This window comes from Rhinopithecus bieti, unplaced genomic scaffold (assembly GCF_001698545.2).
Source record: "Rhinopithecus bieti isolate Rb0 unplaced genomic scaffold, ASM169854v2 scaffold_14455, whole genome shotgun sequence".
NCBI lineage: Eukaryota > Metazoa > Chordata > Mammalia > Primates > Cercopithecidae > Rhinopithecus > Rhinopithecus bieti.
The window spans coordinates 165,303-182,589 of NW_016807905.1; the positions used below are offsets into that span (position 1 = coordinate 165,303).

Sequence of the window (17,287 nt, forward strand, 5' to 3'; positions counted from 1 at the left end):
CCTGGGCAACAGAGTGATACTCTGTCTAAAAAAATAAATAAATAAAAATCAAGGTTTTAATAAGAACTCCCATAAATGTATACACACATATATATACACACACACTGAATTTTAGGAGTAAAATGTATGCTTTTAACATGCCTAAAGTTTTTAAATCCATGATCACGTTTGTTCGCAGCCATATTCCTACAATTTTTCCTTAAAGCTTAACCTAAACCACACATACAGGATGAAAAAATCAGCACAAGTAAGTATCCTCGGGAAAAGTGGCCCTTTAGCTTCCTTCAAGGTGGGATCCAGGGTTTTGCATAGAATGGAATGTTAAGCACCGAAGGTTCAGAACCAGGGATCATGTTTGCTCAGTTTTCCAAATTAGCACTTAGGGATTATGATGGGAATTTGGTTTCGGTCAATTGCCCACTTGCTAGGGTGAGAGCTTGTGGAAAAGCAAGTTTTTTGCTGGTCACTGAATTTCAGCAGGGCCGTGTACTCTGTGTGCCTGTGTGTCTGCGTGTGGCGGGTAAGGGAACTGAGATTTAAAACGGTGCATGAGAGCTCTGCCTGTGCTCAGCAACTGAAGGGCACCTGGGAAAGGTTCATTTCCTTCCCTAACAGATGAGGTGCTGGAATTACAGGTTTATTTGTGCTAGAAGATGTACTGAGGACCTTCTGTGTGCCATACTGTTGGCTAGTAGATGCCACTAGTAGAAAGATGTTTCAGTGCCAGACTAGATGAGGAAGGGTGAGAAGTGGCAGGTGGTGCTGCTGTTGATAGGACACAGTGGAAGCAGAGCATTCAGTTTGTTGTTCAGTGTTTATTAAGTAGATTCAGTCTTATATATGATATACAGATTCAAAAGGAAAAGGATTCCACATACTTATGAAATCAGTGCATTTAGCAAGTAATACCATGGAGATAACAGCTCGATTAACAGCTCATTGGTCTTTTGTTAAGTGAGGGAGAGAGGGAGTCGGCCTGTGCTAGTCATTCCACAAACAAAACAGAATTTAGTCGCATCACGTACAGAAGACACATTCTAAGAATTAAAATATTAAGCCACATTTACTGGTAAAACTCACTATATAGAACACAAATGATTTTTATAGAGAGCATTGAGGAGGAAGTCCTCACCTGCTTAGAAGAGCCACGTTAAGTTGCATAGGTGCATTATCTGTAAAAATATAATTTAGAGGTGAAGCCATTGATTAACAAAGAGTCACCTTTAAAAGTTGGTGCCATCCACTGTTTGCCTTAAGTGCTTAGTATCTGGAGTCCTGTGCCCCTCCCGGGAGGTGGGACCTCATGAAGGAGCGGCCCCCAGAGGAACCCTGAAGAAATGGCTTGTACTGTCTGCACTGAAAGTCTTAACATCTCATCTCAGATACGGAACTCGTGCTCTTCCAAAACATGTCTAAATTACGCCAGAGGACTAAAGACCTCTTGGGTTGTCTCTAAATCCTGTTTGGCTTGATCCTGAAGGCCACGTGAGTCATTCTGACCTTCCCACTCCCAGGCTGCCCAGGGAAGAACTACATTCATCCCATAGCTCTGCAGCAAAGTCCTGCCCTCCCTTTTCCTCTGTCCATGCAGTTACCCAACGGCAGCCAATAGGAGGTCTCTCTTCTGACTCCTGCTCCTAAATGGACCACATAATAGAGGCATATGGGCCATCTACCAGGTGGAAAGTTTTTCAGCCAATCTGAGTTCTATATGGTGTAGGTTTTTTGTTGTATTTTTAGGTGGAAACGTAGGTAAAAGTGAGAGGTTTTTGTTTGTGGCTTTGCTAAGCAGATGAGCTTAGTGAGGTGCATCTTCCTCCTCAAGAGCAAGTCTTGCAGAACACACAGGGACTGGGGGCATCTGTACATGTAAACAGTACACTTTCACTGAGTCCAAAATTAGGAGCAAAAATACAAAGGTTCACATTGGTCTTAGGTAGATACAGGCGAAAAGGATTGAGCTGTTTAGCTCAGAAACAACAAAACAAAGTTTCTAAAGCACCACTAAATTATATAAAAATCAGAGCATGGACGGGTCGCAACTGGTGTTCTGGTGAAATACTTTACTATTTTGTAAAAAGTTTTACAAAAAATTACAAATTAAAAGTATCAACCCTCTGAGTTCAAAGCAGCATTTTGAAAATGAACTGGTAGTTAATCCTATAACCACCCTTGGAGTTGTAAGTGGCCCTTGGGAATAGGGATGGATGGGTTCCACCTGTTTGAAATCCTCGAAAACCCTCCTAACTCCCTGCCTGTCCCCCCTCCCTGTCAGCACTGTCCTTGGGAATAAACTGTCCTCTGTAAGAGTGGCGACGGTAAAATGAGTTTCAGATGGGTTATACACACTATCACTTGTCTACCTGATGGTCCACCACTAAGACCAATGCCCACTTCTCTGATGCTGCCCTTCTCGTGGGATTAGCCCCTGCAAAGACTCTGGAATTGGAGTATCCTACTCTTGCATTTCCTTTTTAACTTAGGATCCCAAATGATTACTTTGTGCCCTGAGGCCCATCAGAAGATTTTTAAATGGCTGTGGGACAGGGCTTTGGGAGCTCCTTTTGGGAGAAGGCAGTCCCTCTGGTGAGGGTGAGACAGCAGTGAGCCTGGTTCATCAGAACCAGCTCTTTCGTGCCCTCCAAGTCAGGAGTAGGGGGAAGGGGTTGAAGCTGTATCTTTTAAAACAAAAGCAAAACAGAACAAGTTCCCTGACTGAGCCAGCTAAATGGAATCCTGTTTCCAAGCAGAAACTTGCTCCTGATTCTGCCATCTCCAGGCCTTCAGGTGTAGTTTCACTGGAAAGGAGGAGCCCACCCAAGAGGTGGGGTCAACATGATGAAATTCCTTGTCCTGGAGGGGCCTGGGAGGCCCAATGGACTTTAACCACTGACATATTCTTTCCTTTCTCTTGAAAACACATTGAACCTATGCTTTTGCCGCAGTACTAAGGCAGGCTAGAGGGTGGTCAGTTCCAACAGCTTGAACTCAGAAAAACGTGACTTCAAACTGTAGCTTATGCTGATCTTTAGATCTAATCCTTGTGTGGGTGGCGGGAGGGAACCCCTTCCCCAGTCTTTCTCCTGTCTGCCAAGAAATGCAAACGCTCCACGTCTAGCTTGGGTACTGCCTCTGGGAGGAGAAGTGACATGTTAAGTAACTGATACCAGGAATTCTAGGGTGGCGATTGTCTCTGCCAGGTTTTAACATTAAGATTCTCACAAATTGCCTGGGGTAACATTTTGCAAAAGATCTCACTGATTACTTTGTAGTATTGTTCACACACAAAAATAAATATTTACACGAATTCAAATGTTGAGGAGAGTAGTACTGAGCAGGTGGGGCTGGATGTGTGGATGGCTGGGGTGCGGGAGAGGCCTTGGGCACTGGAGGCTGTGCTGTGCTAAGGGTGAGTCTCAGGTGTCCTGGCCCTGACCAGAGGCCTGGGGATTGGTCAGATGGAAGGCAGAGGTGGTGTGGCTGAGTAGGTTGTTGGAGGCCACTTGAGAGAGACGACCACCCCCAACCTCTAGGGGCTGGAAGTAAGCACGGGGTGGGCACCCTACCTTTCAGAGTTCTGGACCTGAGGCAGGATGGGGCATCTTCACTGGTGCCCCCTCCCCGTCCCTCGGGGGGAGTCTGCCACAGTGCTGGGAGGCAGTGGCCACAGCTGCAACAGGCAATTGGCCGCAGAAAAGCTGGTTTGGGAAGGGGTGCCTGTTCTAGGAGCGAGTGGTTCTCTGTGGCCATCCTAGGTTCCACTCGGCCCTGGCTCCCCTGGGGCCTCTCTGCTCTGAGGGAGGAAAGGCAACAGAGGGCTTCTGCCAGTTCTGGGCAGGGGCGGGCAGCAGAGAGCTGCTGTCATGGCTACGGAGTGTTGCAAGGAGAGGCCCTGGGGGCCTGCTGAGGTCTGGGCGAATCCCTGGTTTAGCAGCACTGGTAGGTATTGCACTGAGCAAGAGGAAGTGCCTATCAGGGAGGAAGGAAACCAGGCCAGCTTTTCTTTTGCCCTTTTCACACTCCAGGGATTATGGGTTTCTTCCAGGACTGGCCCCTCCAGAAGGGCTGGTCTTAGGAGAACCCCAAGTGGCTCCTCCACTTCCATTGATCCCTTTACTCCAAACATGGTGCAAGGGGATGGGAGCTGCTGTCCGCCCTGGAGCTCACAGCTGCCTGACAGCCGGGGCTCACCCTGAAGCAGCGGCCCCTCTTGGCAGGAGTCTTAGGGCCCGGGCTGTGCACAGACGTTCAGACCTGGCTCCTGGGCCGCGGGCTGTGAGGGCAAGGGCCCTGCCGACCGGCTGCCATCTCCCAGCAGGCCGTCCTGTCAAGTAGCCGAGAGGGCCAGAGCTAGAGGACGGCAGTGGCCGGTTAGGGACAGGACGCTCTCTGGGTTCCAGCTCCTGGACACCCAGTCTGGACTTACCTCCCAGGCAGACACATCGTGTGGGGGAGTTGGGGTGACAGCTGTTCAGAACAGGCTCAGGGCACATCCTGGAAAAAGCCCACGCTGGAGTGTGAGGTAGAATACAGGTGACCATGGACTGGGGCTTCTGGAGAATGGGGTGGGGGTACCTCTTTTGTTTTGCTTTGCCATGGGTGTGGGTGAGGTCCTCCTGCTTGGCGGTGCCTAGGGAGGTGCCTGGTGGTGTCCCTGTGGCAGCACTGGGATCTGGAACAGGATGGCCTGGCCATGGGATAGCGGCCACAGGGTGCGCCAGGCATGCAGAGGAACAGCCAGCCTGGCATCCACCCTGCCCCTGGCCCCAGCCCACATCAGTGTAGTGATATGGAATGTTAGGTATGGGGATACATCCTTCTGATCAGACAGACACAGACTAGCAATCTGTACAAACACAAAAGAATCCATTTTCAGAAAAATAAATTACTAAGGGGAGAGGAAGAAAGGGTCCACTTTGTTTTTCTCAATAAATATGCAATTCTGCTCACCTAAGACTTGAAAGGTAATTATCTGGGGGTGGGATTCTAACATCAGGGTCCACGAAGGTGATTCTAAACAGAGCTGCAGCCCCAGCGCCTTGTCAGGGGAGCCCCCAACCCTTCCAGAGCTGCCCCGTTGGCCTCTTCCAAGCAGGTCAGAGCACCCGTGTGGTGAGATTCCAAAAAAAAAAAAAGTGTCCTTGTGCCCAAAGTCTCAGGTGCTTGGAGTGTGGCTAGAAACAGCTCTTTTGGATCCCACCTCTTTCAGAAACAAAATGTACCAACTGGTGAGGCAGGAAGCTGGGGCCAGGCTGGGACAGCCTCTTTCCCTAGGGCAGTGTGCTCCAGGTGCCGGTGGGGTCAGTTCTGCTGTAGGATGAGGTTTTCCAGTTCGTCTGCAGAGCGCAGCAGGAAGGCAGCAGACTCCCGGTAGCCCGCGATGAGCTGCCGCACGGCGCTGATCTCCGTGGGACTGAGCTGAGCGGTGGGCACGGGCCTGCTGGTGCTGGTGCTGGAGGGGTGGGGTGGGGTGGTGGAGGTGGTGGAGGCCCCGCCTTTCATGCTGAGGTCCGTGGGCCCTGTGAAGAGGGAAATAGGGTGAGGAGGGAGCAGCCACCCTGCCTGGCATCTGGGAGGTGTGTCTTCCTTGGCGCTGTCATAACGTATGGCCTAGTGCCCACTGTGAGTTGAACACTGGAGTCTGTGGCTCTGGTCCATCTCCCTGATGGCTCTATCCCTAGTGCTTAGAACGGGCCTGCGGGCGACAGGGTTCTCAGGGTGATCTTGCAAAGATCTGGTTTTAGGTGAGGAAGAGGAAGACTTGGGGCAAAGGAACTCCTAAGATTGGCCTCTCAGTGTGGTGAGCAGAGCTTAGAAATGGGAAATACTCCCACCACTGAGGAGCTGTGGGCCAAGTGCTAAAGCCTCTTCCAGCATGCCTAAAGGAGCAGCGCCCATCCGTGTGCTCTTCCCCCACTCCAGACATCGAGGCTGGAAGGGGAGATGGTGTGCAGGAAACTCTGCAGGTAAGCAGGGGCCTAACACACCTGAGAGGTATGTGTGGGGAAAGCCCAGGAGGAGTTCAGAGTGGAGCCACAAAAGGCCAGGAGAAGAAACATCTGTGTGTGCTTCTGTCCAGCTGGAGAGAGGCCAGCTGCCCTGGCTGGGCGAAGAGGTCCAGGCCAGACTGGCCAGGCCATAACTGCACCCCCAGGAGGGACCATGGCAGCCAGTGGATGGAGGAAGGGGCTGGGTGTGTGAAGCCTCTTTCTGCTAGGCCTCACTCAGCACCTCGAATCCCCCCTCCTGGGAGGAGTCCTGTGCCTGAGTGAGGTGGAGGGTTCATGCTGCTGGGATACGAGGGAGTGTGGGCCGAACGATCAGGACAAGACCCGGACTGGTTTCTGGAGACACTGCCTGCCCTTTGTCTTCAGATGATGATGGCAAAGAGGGAGCCTGCCATCTTCTAAAACACACGAGGGGTGTGCATATTGGGGAGGGGACCGCCAGGCCCTGTCCTCTCTTGGCCTTTCCCAAGAAGCTACTGGCTTTGGAGTCGGGCAAGTGTAGATTCAAGTCCTGCTCTGCTACTTCACTGGCAAATTCTTTAATTTCTCTGGGCCTCAGAGCCCTCGTCTGCCAAAACTAAGCGGCTCCTGTGAGCAGAAGCTGAGACACCGCGTGTGAAACTCAGCCCAGGCTCGGGCTCCTTCTCAGCCCGCAGGAGGCCTGCCTGCCTAGACTGGCACAGTAGGGAAGGGCTTCCAAACAGGTTTCAGGGCTTTCTGAGTGGGCTCCCAGGAGACCTGGAAGCTCCTGGAATTTGAAAAGCATCCTGCAAGGTGTTCACAGCAAGAAACAGCCAAAGAAGAGAGAATCTGGGCAGGTGCAGGCAGCGCTGCCGCTTCCCTGGGAAGCCTTCTCTGATGCAGCCAGGTCAGCTTCTCTGTTCTCTGTCCTCCCCCTGGAGTCCCTTCCCCACAGCTTTCTCTTCCACGGGGTGTGAGGCTCCCCCAACTACCCTGAAGGTTCTGGTGGCCACATTCACTCATGATTGCATCTCCATGGCAGTTTTTATGCTGCTATGAAGAGAGAGGGACAAGCTCTTGTCCCTGGAGGCATCCAGACTGGAAGTGACATCTTGGGATAAACTATAGAACCTGACTACAGCTAAAAGGAAGCTGCTGCAGCCCCCGAATGGGGAAGGAAGCTGGAGCCTAAGATGGGACAGTTTGTCACATGGGTTATATTTCCTCTCTGGCCAGAGAACGTGGACACCAAGGAGGAAGTCCTAGGAACTATTTTCTAAACAGCGTCCTTGGAATTGAGAGTTAAGGAAATAGTTAAGTCTGTTAAAGTCAAACACAGGGGGAAAGGGTTGGGGCCGTGTCTGGAAACAGCAGCCAAGCAGGTCACTGACTCCCAAGGTGGTGTCACAATGGGGGACTGAGAAGCTGGGAACAGGAGTACCTCTGCTGGTTTCTGGATATTGCAGGGGCTGGACCCAGAGGGATGGGGAGGAGAGGGTCTGGTTCCCTCTAGGGTGGCTCTGTCCCCTCTGCATCATGCTTGGGAGTGGTCAGAGCCTCCTGGCATAGTCAACATGAGCAGTGGCCCCAGGTCCTTTTCTCCTCCTCTCCCCAAGTGCTATCCTGTTCATGCCTGTGCTCAGAGCTTCCTCCCTTCTCTCCTGGGCTGTAGCTGAGGCTTGGAAAGGAGAAGATCCCTGTTTCCTGTGGCCGATCTGATCTGGAGACATCCCATGCAGACTCTGGTTGCAGCCAGATGCTCAGGTTGCCGAGTGACTACCGTATGGTGGGTAGAGGCATAGGAGCGAGCATGAGTTACCCAGCACCCCAGGCAAGACAGGCCGAGCCTGATTCTATCTAAGCTGATTTGCATCTCCAGATGACAACATAATGAACAAAGCGAGGAGCTCTGAGCCATTAATACGGCTGCCCAGCCGAGGTACCAAACTGATTGAACAATCACTTGAAAGTCTGAGGCTGGGGAGGCCAGTGGAGCTGGGTGGCCCTGCAATCACGTGGCTGCCTGTCATCTTCCTTCAACTGCTGGAGGATCTAAACAATGTTCTTCAGATGAGGTACCAGTGCTCACGGACAGGGGCTGTCCCAGGCGAGGAGGTAAATGACCAGATTTCTGCCTCAGTGGCCTCTCCACCCACCATGAAGGAACCAGGGTATTCACAGATGGGAGACTGAGGCCCCAGGATGCACAAGGGCAGAGCCAGCTGCCTCCCTGGAAGAACCATTCTCTGGCTGCTGTTTGTGCCTCTTGGGCAGGTGTGAACGGGGCAGGCCTGAAACAGGCCCAGCCCCACCATGAGAGGCCCTTAGGAGAGTCAGGGGAACCTGGCAGCAACACCCCTGAGATAGGTCATGCTGGGTGGACACCAGATAGAGGCTTGTCACCATCGCTTGCTGCTAGGAGGGAGCAGGCCCCAGGCCACCCTCACCTCATCTGCTGGGCCGCAGACTCCTATATATAGGGAGGGCAGGGCTATGGGATGGCTTTTCTTTCCAGAATGAAAGGAGCCCACCTAGGACAGCCACTCCACCTCTCACTGTGCTGGCCACTCTGGCCTTAGCTTCAGGGATTAGGGCCAGGCGGCCTCTTATTTTAGGTTAAGAGGCATTAGGAAGGGATGAGGAGTTAAGCCCAGGCAGGAATCTTCCAGGGACCTGCATACACTTCCTGGTTCTGGGGGGTGGAGGGTCAAGGCGAGTGGAGGCGGCCTGGGTTTCCTGCCATGGGTGGGGACTAGCTCCCTCCCTTGCTGCCCAGGAATAGTGAGGGGTCTCCTGCAGCCAAGGACAGGGGCTTAGGGAATCCTCAAGCACGTTTAGCCAAGACCTCGCACCAGTGTTCCCCAGCTTACAGGTGGCACCTTTCTCCAACCTACTCACGTTCCTCAATTCTTCCCTTCATTCCCTGGCTTCTGAACGACCCCCAGAGCACACGGCTTCTGCCTCCTGTTCTCCCCATTCAAACCTTCTTACAAGGGCAGACAGAATGACAGACCACACAATTCAAGGCCTTTCTGTGCTTAAAACCTAGCAGGGGCTCCTCCTGCACACAGAACACAACCCGAGTGCCTGGCCCAAGAGGTCCTGTGACCCACCAGGCTGACCCCACTCCTCCCCTGCTTCCCTTGGCCTCACAGTAAAGAGGTCTGAGGCTCCCCACTCCAGTTCGTGCTCACTGCAGCACCTGACTCCATGAGGAAGCCTCTGTCTCTTCGGGGGCTGTCTCCTCTAATGGTCTGTGCCCCATCTGCGCAGAGTAGCCTGGGAAGTTACCGGAAAAGCACCTACTGAATCACCCAGCTACAGCAGCGGAGCAAGGGAGCAGGTGTGCGCCATCACCCCGGGTGTCTCAGATGTAGGCTCCATGAGTGCAGGAGCAAGAACTGAGGCCCAGCACCCCGGTGAGAAAAGCTTTCACCTAGAAAGGCAGGCCCTGAGCTGAGGCCTGGGGAGGGAGCCGCCCTGCAGGCCAGCGGGGCCACAGCTGGGCCGGGCCAGCAGCCGTCTCACTGAGCCTTAGTCACTATGGGTGAGATGGGGCTGTGGAGATTCAACTCAGACCAAGAACAGGCCCTTGGCTGGGACTCGGCACCCACAGGGTCCCTAGGGGAGCGGAATCAGTGAGAGGCGCCGGGAGTGAAGGTGGGAAGCGGTGGAGCAAGCATCACTGGCGGTGAGAAGGGGGCGGTAGGTTTTTGCTTTAACCAGCTAAGTCTCCTTCACCTTCCGATCTAAGGACCAGCTGAGACGATGAAGTGGGAGGGTGCCAGAACCGCCCCTCCTGCTCCCTGTGCTGTGAGGCAGTCCCTTTCCATCACAGGCCTCTGCTTCCCCCTACCCCTTACCCTGCCGGGGGCTGCTCTGCAGACCCAACTGGGTGCTTGCTGGTCAGGGAGCCAGAGTCCAGGCCTCCCCCGACTCACCATTACTGTGGTTTCCTGTTTGGAGGGAGGCAGGGGGCTGCAGGTTGCTGCTCAAGGCCCCGTACCCGCGGTAACTGTAGTTGAGGCCGCCATTGGCGTACACAGGGTCCTGGGAGTAGGAGGAGGCTGGCAGTGAGTAGGTGGAGTGGGTGATGGCTGTGGAGTCCCGCGAGTGCTGCTTGTCCAGGGCTATGGGCTCATCCTGCAGAGGGGAGAGGGGGTCGCTGGGGAAACCAAGGGGCAGCTGGCCCCAACTACCATCCCTGGACACAAGGTAGATAAATGCTGCGGCCCCAGGACTCCTGGGACCCAATGCTGTGGTTTGACCTGTGGGATTCTGTCTGTCCCTCCCCCGGCCACCTTCCCCGCTGGGGGCTTTTCCCGACTCTGCTCATCTCCCTGTCAGCATATTTGATCTGGGCCCTCTGGTCTCGGTATGAAGTCCAGGCTTCCGTATGAGGTCTGAAGACCTCTGAGAACAACACGCCTGACCTCCACCCCCCTCCTCTCCTTGTCTTTGCCCTCCTGTTCCCCCTCTGCCCCTCCCCGACTGCACCCATCACAGCTCCCTCAGTCCACAGCCGTCTGAGGCCTGCCCTCCCTGCACCTGCTCTCCCTGGCTGCCCGGGAGCGGCCCCTGTAGTGGCTGCTGTGGCAGGTACCTGTGAGGACTGGTAGATCTCCAGACGCATCCGCTTGGCTGCCTTTCTCGTCTCGCTCTCACAGGCAGCTGCCAGGATGTTTTCTGCCATGGCCGAGGTCAGGTGGGGTGGCGTGGGTCTGGTCTGCAGGCAGAACGGGGATGGAGCTAGCATGGGGCTCGTGGGGGCCCTGGGCTTGTGCAGAGACCCTGCCCCAGGGGTGGGTGGCACAGCGTGGGGTTTGGGCTCCAGCGCCTCAGTCTACGGAGCTATATGACCTTTCTGGGCCTTAGTTCCCTCATTTGCAAACCAGGGATTATGGTACTTGCTTCCAGGGCTCCTGGGAAGACCCTGGGTGAAGGGGCCCGGGCATCCTGGGAGTGTGGCAGGAGGTCCGTGGTGGCGCCGAGGGGAAGTGTGGGCCAGGGAGGAGGGACTCACCATCTCCATGCCGTTCTTCTTCATGCGCCGGCAGGACTTGAGGTACGTGCGGATGCGCTTGCGGGCCCGCTCCTGGAACTCGGGGAACTGCCGGCTGCAGGACTCGATGATGGCCTGGATCTTCTCCTTGGGCTGCTTGGAGATGGGCACCATGCGGTCCAGGTTCTCGTCCACAAAGAGACGCACAAACATCTGCAGAGACACGGGCCATGGGAAGGGCCGACCTTGGCATTGCTCCCATCCCCATCCCACCTGTTTCCGGCCAGTGCTCACATTGAAGGCCTTAAGACGCTCAGGGTCCATGCCTTCAGAGTCGTTCATCTTGTCATTGTCCTCATGGTCATCATGGTCATCATCGTCGTCATCTGCCGTCGGGGCCCGGCCCACTGTCAGGTCCTCAGGGCAGCCGCTGACCTCAGTCTTAATGGAATCGTAGCTCCCAGAGCTGTAGGGGGGGGACTAAAAAGAGGGCAAGAGGCAGAGGGTTGGGCCAAGCAGCTGCTCATGCCCTTGCTGGGTCTCCTACAGGTGGTGAGCTTGGGAACCAGGGTGGCACGCACGCCCTGCTGCCACAAGAGCCATAGCTGCGAGGCCCTGAGCAAGTCACTCCTCTCTTCTGCTCTCTTCATCTGTGCAATGGGGACAGCAATGCTACCACCTCCTCCCTCCCTGGGCTGCGGCAGGGAGGACCGACTGCAACAGTGTATGCAGAGACCTGGCTCCTGGGGGTGCCAAGCACTTAGGAGGGTGTCACCTGTTTCCTCAGCAGAGGTCCACACCAGGACCTGCCACATGTACAGGGGAAAGGCAGACACGGAAAGGACTCCCACCACCCGCCAGCCTCCTCTTGTGCCAAGATATGTTTTGGCTTCAGGGTTTTCCTCCCTGATCCCAAGGGGCTACAACCCCAAGCTGACAACCGAGCTGTCACCAAAGCAGCGAGCATGCTGTCTGTCAGGAGGAGGAACAGATGGGCTGGGCGAGGTGGCCAGCCAAGGCGACAGGTCCATTAAGCAGGATGTGTTCCCGCAGCTCCTGGCCTGGCCTTCTCCTGTCTGCACCCCCACCAGGACAACACAGTGGCCCCTTGAGAATATGTGGGTAGAAAGGGAAAGGGAACCAGATCCAGCTTCCACCAGCAGTCTCCTGTCCTCCAGCAGAGAAGGGCTCCAGCCCTCTGCTCCCATCACGAGTTCCTCCCTGGACAAGCCCCCTTGCCCATCTCTCCTTAGAGGCAACTTCCTCTTTTCCTCCGTGCTTCCTCCCTCTTCTCATCCTTCATGGCTCAGCTCCCACACCACCTGTCTCCTGCCCCTGCCTCGGGGCACTGCTCTGGGATGGCTGAGGACCACTGTTGCCTTTTGGAAAGTTTGTGCCTTCGATGTGTCCCAACTACTCATTCAGATCCTGACTGGCAGTAGCCTGGGGACACTGTCCCTGCCCTCAAGGAGGCTGGCATCTAGCAGGTAAGGTAGGCTCAAGGAACGGGTGGCTGCATGGTCAGACCTTGTGATGTGGCAGCATGGCCATGGCACAGCCCGGAGGGGAACAGCACTCACTGAGGAGCAAATCCAGGAAGAAGTGTACTGCCTGGCACCTGGTCCCACAGCACGGCCCCTGCCAGGCCTCTCTCCCTGGGACTAGGCCCACAGGGGTCAGTCCCCTAGGGTCACTGGCCTGGTGCCTGTCACTTCGTCCACATACAGACTTGGATAGGGGCAGGATGCCAGGGAGGGAGAAGAGTCTGTCCAGAGGTGCAGGCTCTAGGAAGGCGCCTCTGGCCCCCAGGCCCAGGTTGGAGAAGCACTACTGCAGGAAACCTTAGTAGCCGCTCGGAGGCAGCTTGTGGAAGTGTGAGGGAGGCCCCAGGAAGCAGGGGGGATGCCCACTGGTAGGGGTATCTGCTGTGCCCACCCTCCATCAGCCTGGTCAAAGGAGGAGTTCCACTGCCCACGTGCCTGGGCCCTTGCCCTTTTTTTGCACCACCTATAAAATGGGGACAGGCACGCAGAGAAACCAGGCAGTGGGAGGCCTCGTACCTGGCTGTGCCGAAAGTGGCCACTTGCTGTTATCCACAGCAGATGCTGTTCTGGGGGAGGGGTCAGGTCGTGGGGATGCATATCCATCTACCATCTCTACCAAGGCAGGGACCATCAGCTCCACTTCACAGATGGGGAACCAGACTTGGAGAAGGGGGCCTGGCTTGAGGGCACACTCCAAGCCATCTCCCATCCCACAGCTTCACCAGGAACCTGATGGCATACCAGCCACAGCCATCACCCTGGCTTGGTGTCACACACATGGGCTGGCTCCAGCTAAGTTCTGGGTGTATACAATTTCATTCTCGCCTCACGACAGCCCTCTACAGAAAGAAACAGACTGAGTCCCCAGCCCCACACACCTCAGGGGTGGTCTTCACCCCGTATTTGACTCGGCTTCGCAGCCCGTCGGCACCACAGCCATCGGAGGGGTAGGAGGGTGTGCCAAGTGCCGTGGCTGGCGGGAGCTTGTCACACAGGTTGATGGGCTGATCCTCAGCGGCCGTGGTGAAGTCCATGGGGGCCACGGCACCGTTGCCATTCATCTCGGGGAAGGCAGGGTCGCCCTGCGTGCTGCTCGACGTGGAAGGGTTCAGGGTGGAGGAGCCATTGCCGCTGCCACTCTCAGAGGAGGAGTCATCTGGAATGAGAGGCCTGGGTGTGAGGCCCCATCCCACACACTGTGGCCACTGCAGCCACCTCGGAGTATCCCACCCTGTGTCTTCCTCATGAGAATCCCTGGGTGGGGATGAGTGCTGCTACCCCACCCACCTCAGGGGCAACTTGCCCCAGCCCACAGCCTTAGCTGATGCAGCCACAGGGTCCCCTCTGCCAGAACAGAGGGGCCATCAGGAGGGGAGTGGCCAGGCAGGGCTGTGCAGGGCATGGAGGGTCTTCCTGCACCCCAAACTTGCAAGCGTTATGTCCAGACTTAAGGAGGCCCAGCTCCAGGGGTTTAGGAGTGAGTGGCCTGGAAGCCCTCAAAGCCCGGCCAGGCTCTCCCTTCTCCCCAGCTCCCAGGACCACACCTCCCACCCACCCTGCTCCTGCTGCCCGGCACTGCCTTGCAGCTTCGAGCTCTCAGAGCCCCTACCCACAGTGGGCCCTCAAATGTCTCCTTCCTCTGCCCAAGGCAGGAAGGATGGCTCTGTTGTGACCTCCAGCCATCCACTCCTTCCTGCAAGCAAGCCCAGCTCAGCCTTGGCAGCCAAGGCACAGGCACGGTGGCCCCCGGATCCGTGCTCCGTGCCGGCCCCGTGGCCTGGGACATGCCAAGCCGGGGCTGCAGGGTCTGGGATCTGCACGCGTCTCCCGAGTGGGCCTGCCCGGCGTCTCAGGGTGGGCAGCCTCGGCAAAGCACTGCGAGGGCGCCCCCTGCCGCGAAGAGTGCGGCACCGCCAGCCTGCGGGCGCCGGGGAGGAAACTAACCGGGAGACCAGACAGTTCCAGATACATTCCAGGCCTCTCTGCCCACCCAGCCCCAGCTCCAGCCCCGGCCTCCTGCTTGCTCAGCTGAGACGGCAGAGGCTGAAGCTGCACGGAAACTCCCGGGGTCACTGTCAGGTGAGCACCAGCGAGGGTCCCAGGGACGCACGGGTGACCCTGGCGGCTCCGCACCTGCACCCAGCGTGGATGGGGGAGGGGTGGTCACAGCGAACCCTGCCACCCCTTCCCCCAGGCCAGGGTCACGCTGGACCCCACCCCCACCCTCCCAGCCGGCAGATTATGAAGATTTAGTCCCCGGTGCAGGGCACTGGGCACGCGCGCCTCCAGAGCGTCCCCATGGCGACCGAGCGGCTCTAGCGCTCCAACCAATTGCTGGCTTCCCGGCTGCCCAGGGGCGGGTCCAGGCTGCCCATCAAGCAGCCGGGCCGGGCAGAGGGGGATGGGAGACCAAGGCGGCACAGTGCACCCCTCCCCCTCGGCTGCCGCAGGTCCCCTGGGCCAGGCGTCTTGTCCTCCTCCGGGCAGCCTAGCTCCACCACTCCCTCCATCCTCCCGCAGGGCAGCTCCGGGCTCTGCTCAAAGCCCGCCCATAGCTGCCCCTCACTGGCTGCATCCTCGGAGTCCCGGCCCGCGCTGGCAGTCCCCAGGACCCCACAGACTACTCGCGCCCAGTCTGGAGTGAACACATTCCCCAGCATCTTTACTGAGCACCTACTGAATGCTGGCCTGGAAACAAAGTAATGACTGCAACCAAGGTGCCAGACCTCCTGCGGGGACAGATGTGCCTTACTGAGCCTTGTGGGTAACAGGGAAGGTGAATTGTGAAAATGGGGGTGCCCACTGTCCTCCACCCGGGAACCAGACCAGCTCCCCATGCAGCCCCTGCTGGCTGCTCTCCAGCGCCCAGGCCACCCACATCCCGCCTGTGAGAGCCAGGCCTAATCCTCACTCCCCTGTCCCATGCTTTCCTACAGCTGAATAAAAGTCCGACCCATGGCCACTGGCACTCTCAGTCCTGTGACCTCTGCAGTCCCCCAGCCCAGCCTCACTATGCTGTGCTGGGGCTCTACAATCTGCCTGCCATGATACCTCCAGCTGAGCAGATGGCAGTCAGCCTTCAAGGTCTGGTTCCACGCTGCCACCTCAGGCTGGCACTTTTCTCCACTGTCCCTAGGAAGGAGGCAGTCACGCCTCCAACCCCAGCTTGCTGTCCAGCCCTGCCAGGGATCCTCGTGCTTCCTTCACCTGGCCCAGGGTCATCATGAGGGCCATCTGCCCCACCAGGACAGACCCTGTCACCGGAGAAGCCCCTGCACCTGAGGTCCAGGAGCCTCCATGGGGGACAGGGATGACACCCATACTGGCTGGTTACCCCCGTTCCCATGAGCTGTGGGGGCCCATCCTTCACCCACCTTGTAGGTGTGACTTCACATACCAACACCACCCTCACACACCACTTGCTTGACCTTGGAGGGCCTTAGATCCCTCCTCTGGAAGGAGGGGCTGCTCCTCAGTGGGCATCGTGCCTGGCACACAGCAAGCCAGTGGTCACTGCATTCATCACAGGCACCAGGCCCAAGGCTGGCTGTAGTGCCACACCCTGCACGGGGCTAGAGGTGACATCCCATCATCCCATCACCCACCTCCCAATCAGGTTTTCCCGAGAAGATGGACTTGCCCTCCCCGGGTGTGAGCTCCTGAGACTCACACGCTGCTCAGGGTGCTCCTGGAGCCTCCACCAGGTCAGATGCCTGACACGGGGGCCCAGACTCTCCAGCTACCAAGACCTTTGCCTCAGGGCTGTGGCCCCGGCTGCCTGGCTGGGGATCGACATGCGTAGAGCAGAACCTCCCCTAACTGTACTTAGACGCCACCCCAGTCTGGCCAGGGAAGTGGTTGGGCGGGTAAGACCCGTAAGGCACCAGATGCTAGGACCTCGTATGGCCACGTGTTCCAAGCTGTTAGAAGAAACTGGAAATCTGCACCATTATGTAAACTGATTTTAAAATACTGGCGACTGATTTACATGGCTTATTTTCTTTTTTAGGGTCTTGCTCTGTTGCCCAGGCTAAAGTGCAGCGGTGCCATTAGGGCTCACTGCAACTGCTGCCTCCTGGGCTGAAGCGATCTCCCCACCAGTGCACACCACGATGCTTCGATGCTTGGCTAATTTTTCTTTTCTTTCTTTTTTTTTTTTTTTTTTTTGAGACGGAGTCTCGCTCTGTCACCCAGGCTGGAGTGCTATGGCCGGATCTCAGCTCACTGCAAGCTCCGCCTCCCGGGTTCACGCCATTCTCCTGTCTCAGCCTCCTGGGTAGCTGGGACTACAGGCGCCGCCACGTCGCCCGGCTAGTTTTTTGTATTTTTTAGTAGAGACGGGGTTTCACCGTGTTAGCCAGGATGGTCTCGATCTCCTGACCTCGTGATCCGCCCGTCTCGGCCTCCCAAAGTGCTGGGATTACAGGCTTGAGCCACCGCGCCCGGCCTCTTTCTTTTTTTTGAGACGGAGTTTCGTTCTTGTTGCCCAGGCTAGAGTATAATGGGGCGATCTTGGCTCACTGCAACCTTCATCTCCCAGGTTCAAGCGATTCACCTGCCTCAGCCTCCCAAATTGCTGGGATTATAGGCACCAGCCACATGCTCAGCTACTTTTGGTAGAGACAGGGTTTCACTATGTTGGCCTGGCTGGTCTCAAACTCCTGACCTCAGGCAGTCTGCCTGCCTTGGCCTCCCAAAGTGCTGGGATTACAGGTGTGAGCCACCACGCCTGGCCTTGGCTAATTTTTAAAGTTTTTTTTTTTTTTTTTTTT

The 17,287-nt window shown here is 56.3% G+C and overlaps 1 protein-coding gene and 1 long non-coding RNA gene across 8 annotated transcripts in view; one reads left to right on the plus strand and one right to left on the minus strand.

The window, feature by feature from the left end:
* Positions 1 to 799: 799 nt before the first annotated feature.
* Positions 800 to 17,287, minus strand: part of NOL4L (nucleolar protein 4 like) — a 98,745-nt gene continuing 82,257 nt past the window's right edge. For all 6 annotated transcript variants that reach the window (XM_017884112.1, XM_017884111.1, XM_017884115.1 and 3 more), the window contains 6 exons: positions 13,394 to 13,671; positions 11,266 to 11,451; positions 10,993 to 11,184; positions 10,573 to 10,695; positions 9,911 to 10,112; positions 800 to 5,519 (listed from right to left, as the gene is read on the minus strand). In XM_017884112.1, the coding sequence (XP_017739601.1) occupies positions 5,302 to 5,519; positions 9,911 to 10,112; positions 10,573 to 10,695; positions 10,993 to 11,184; positions 11,266 to 11,451; positions 13,394 to 13,671 (1,199 nt within the window). In that variant the 3' untranslated portion in view covers positions 800 to 5,301. The remainder of the gene's footprint in view (positions 5,520 to 9,910; positions 10,113 to 10,572; positions 10,696 to 10,992; positions 11,185 to 11,265; positions 11,452 to 13,393; positions 13,672 to 17,287) is intronic.
* LOC108536998 (uncharacterized) lies at positions 5,533 to 11,113 on the plus strand. Of its 2 annotated transcripts, none has more exons than XR_001887685.1 (3): positions 5,533 to 8,084; positions 9,243 to 9,388; positions 11,027 to 11,113. It is a non-coding gene; the product is annotated as an uncharacterized LOC108536998 (long non-coding RNA). The 2 variants fall into 2 exon arrangements; XR_001887684.1 differs by lacking the exon at positions 11,027 to 11,113 and adding an exon at positions 10,476 to 10,539.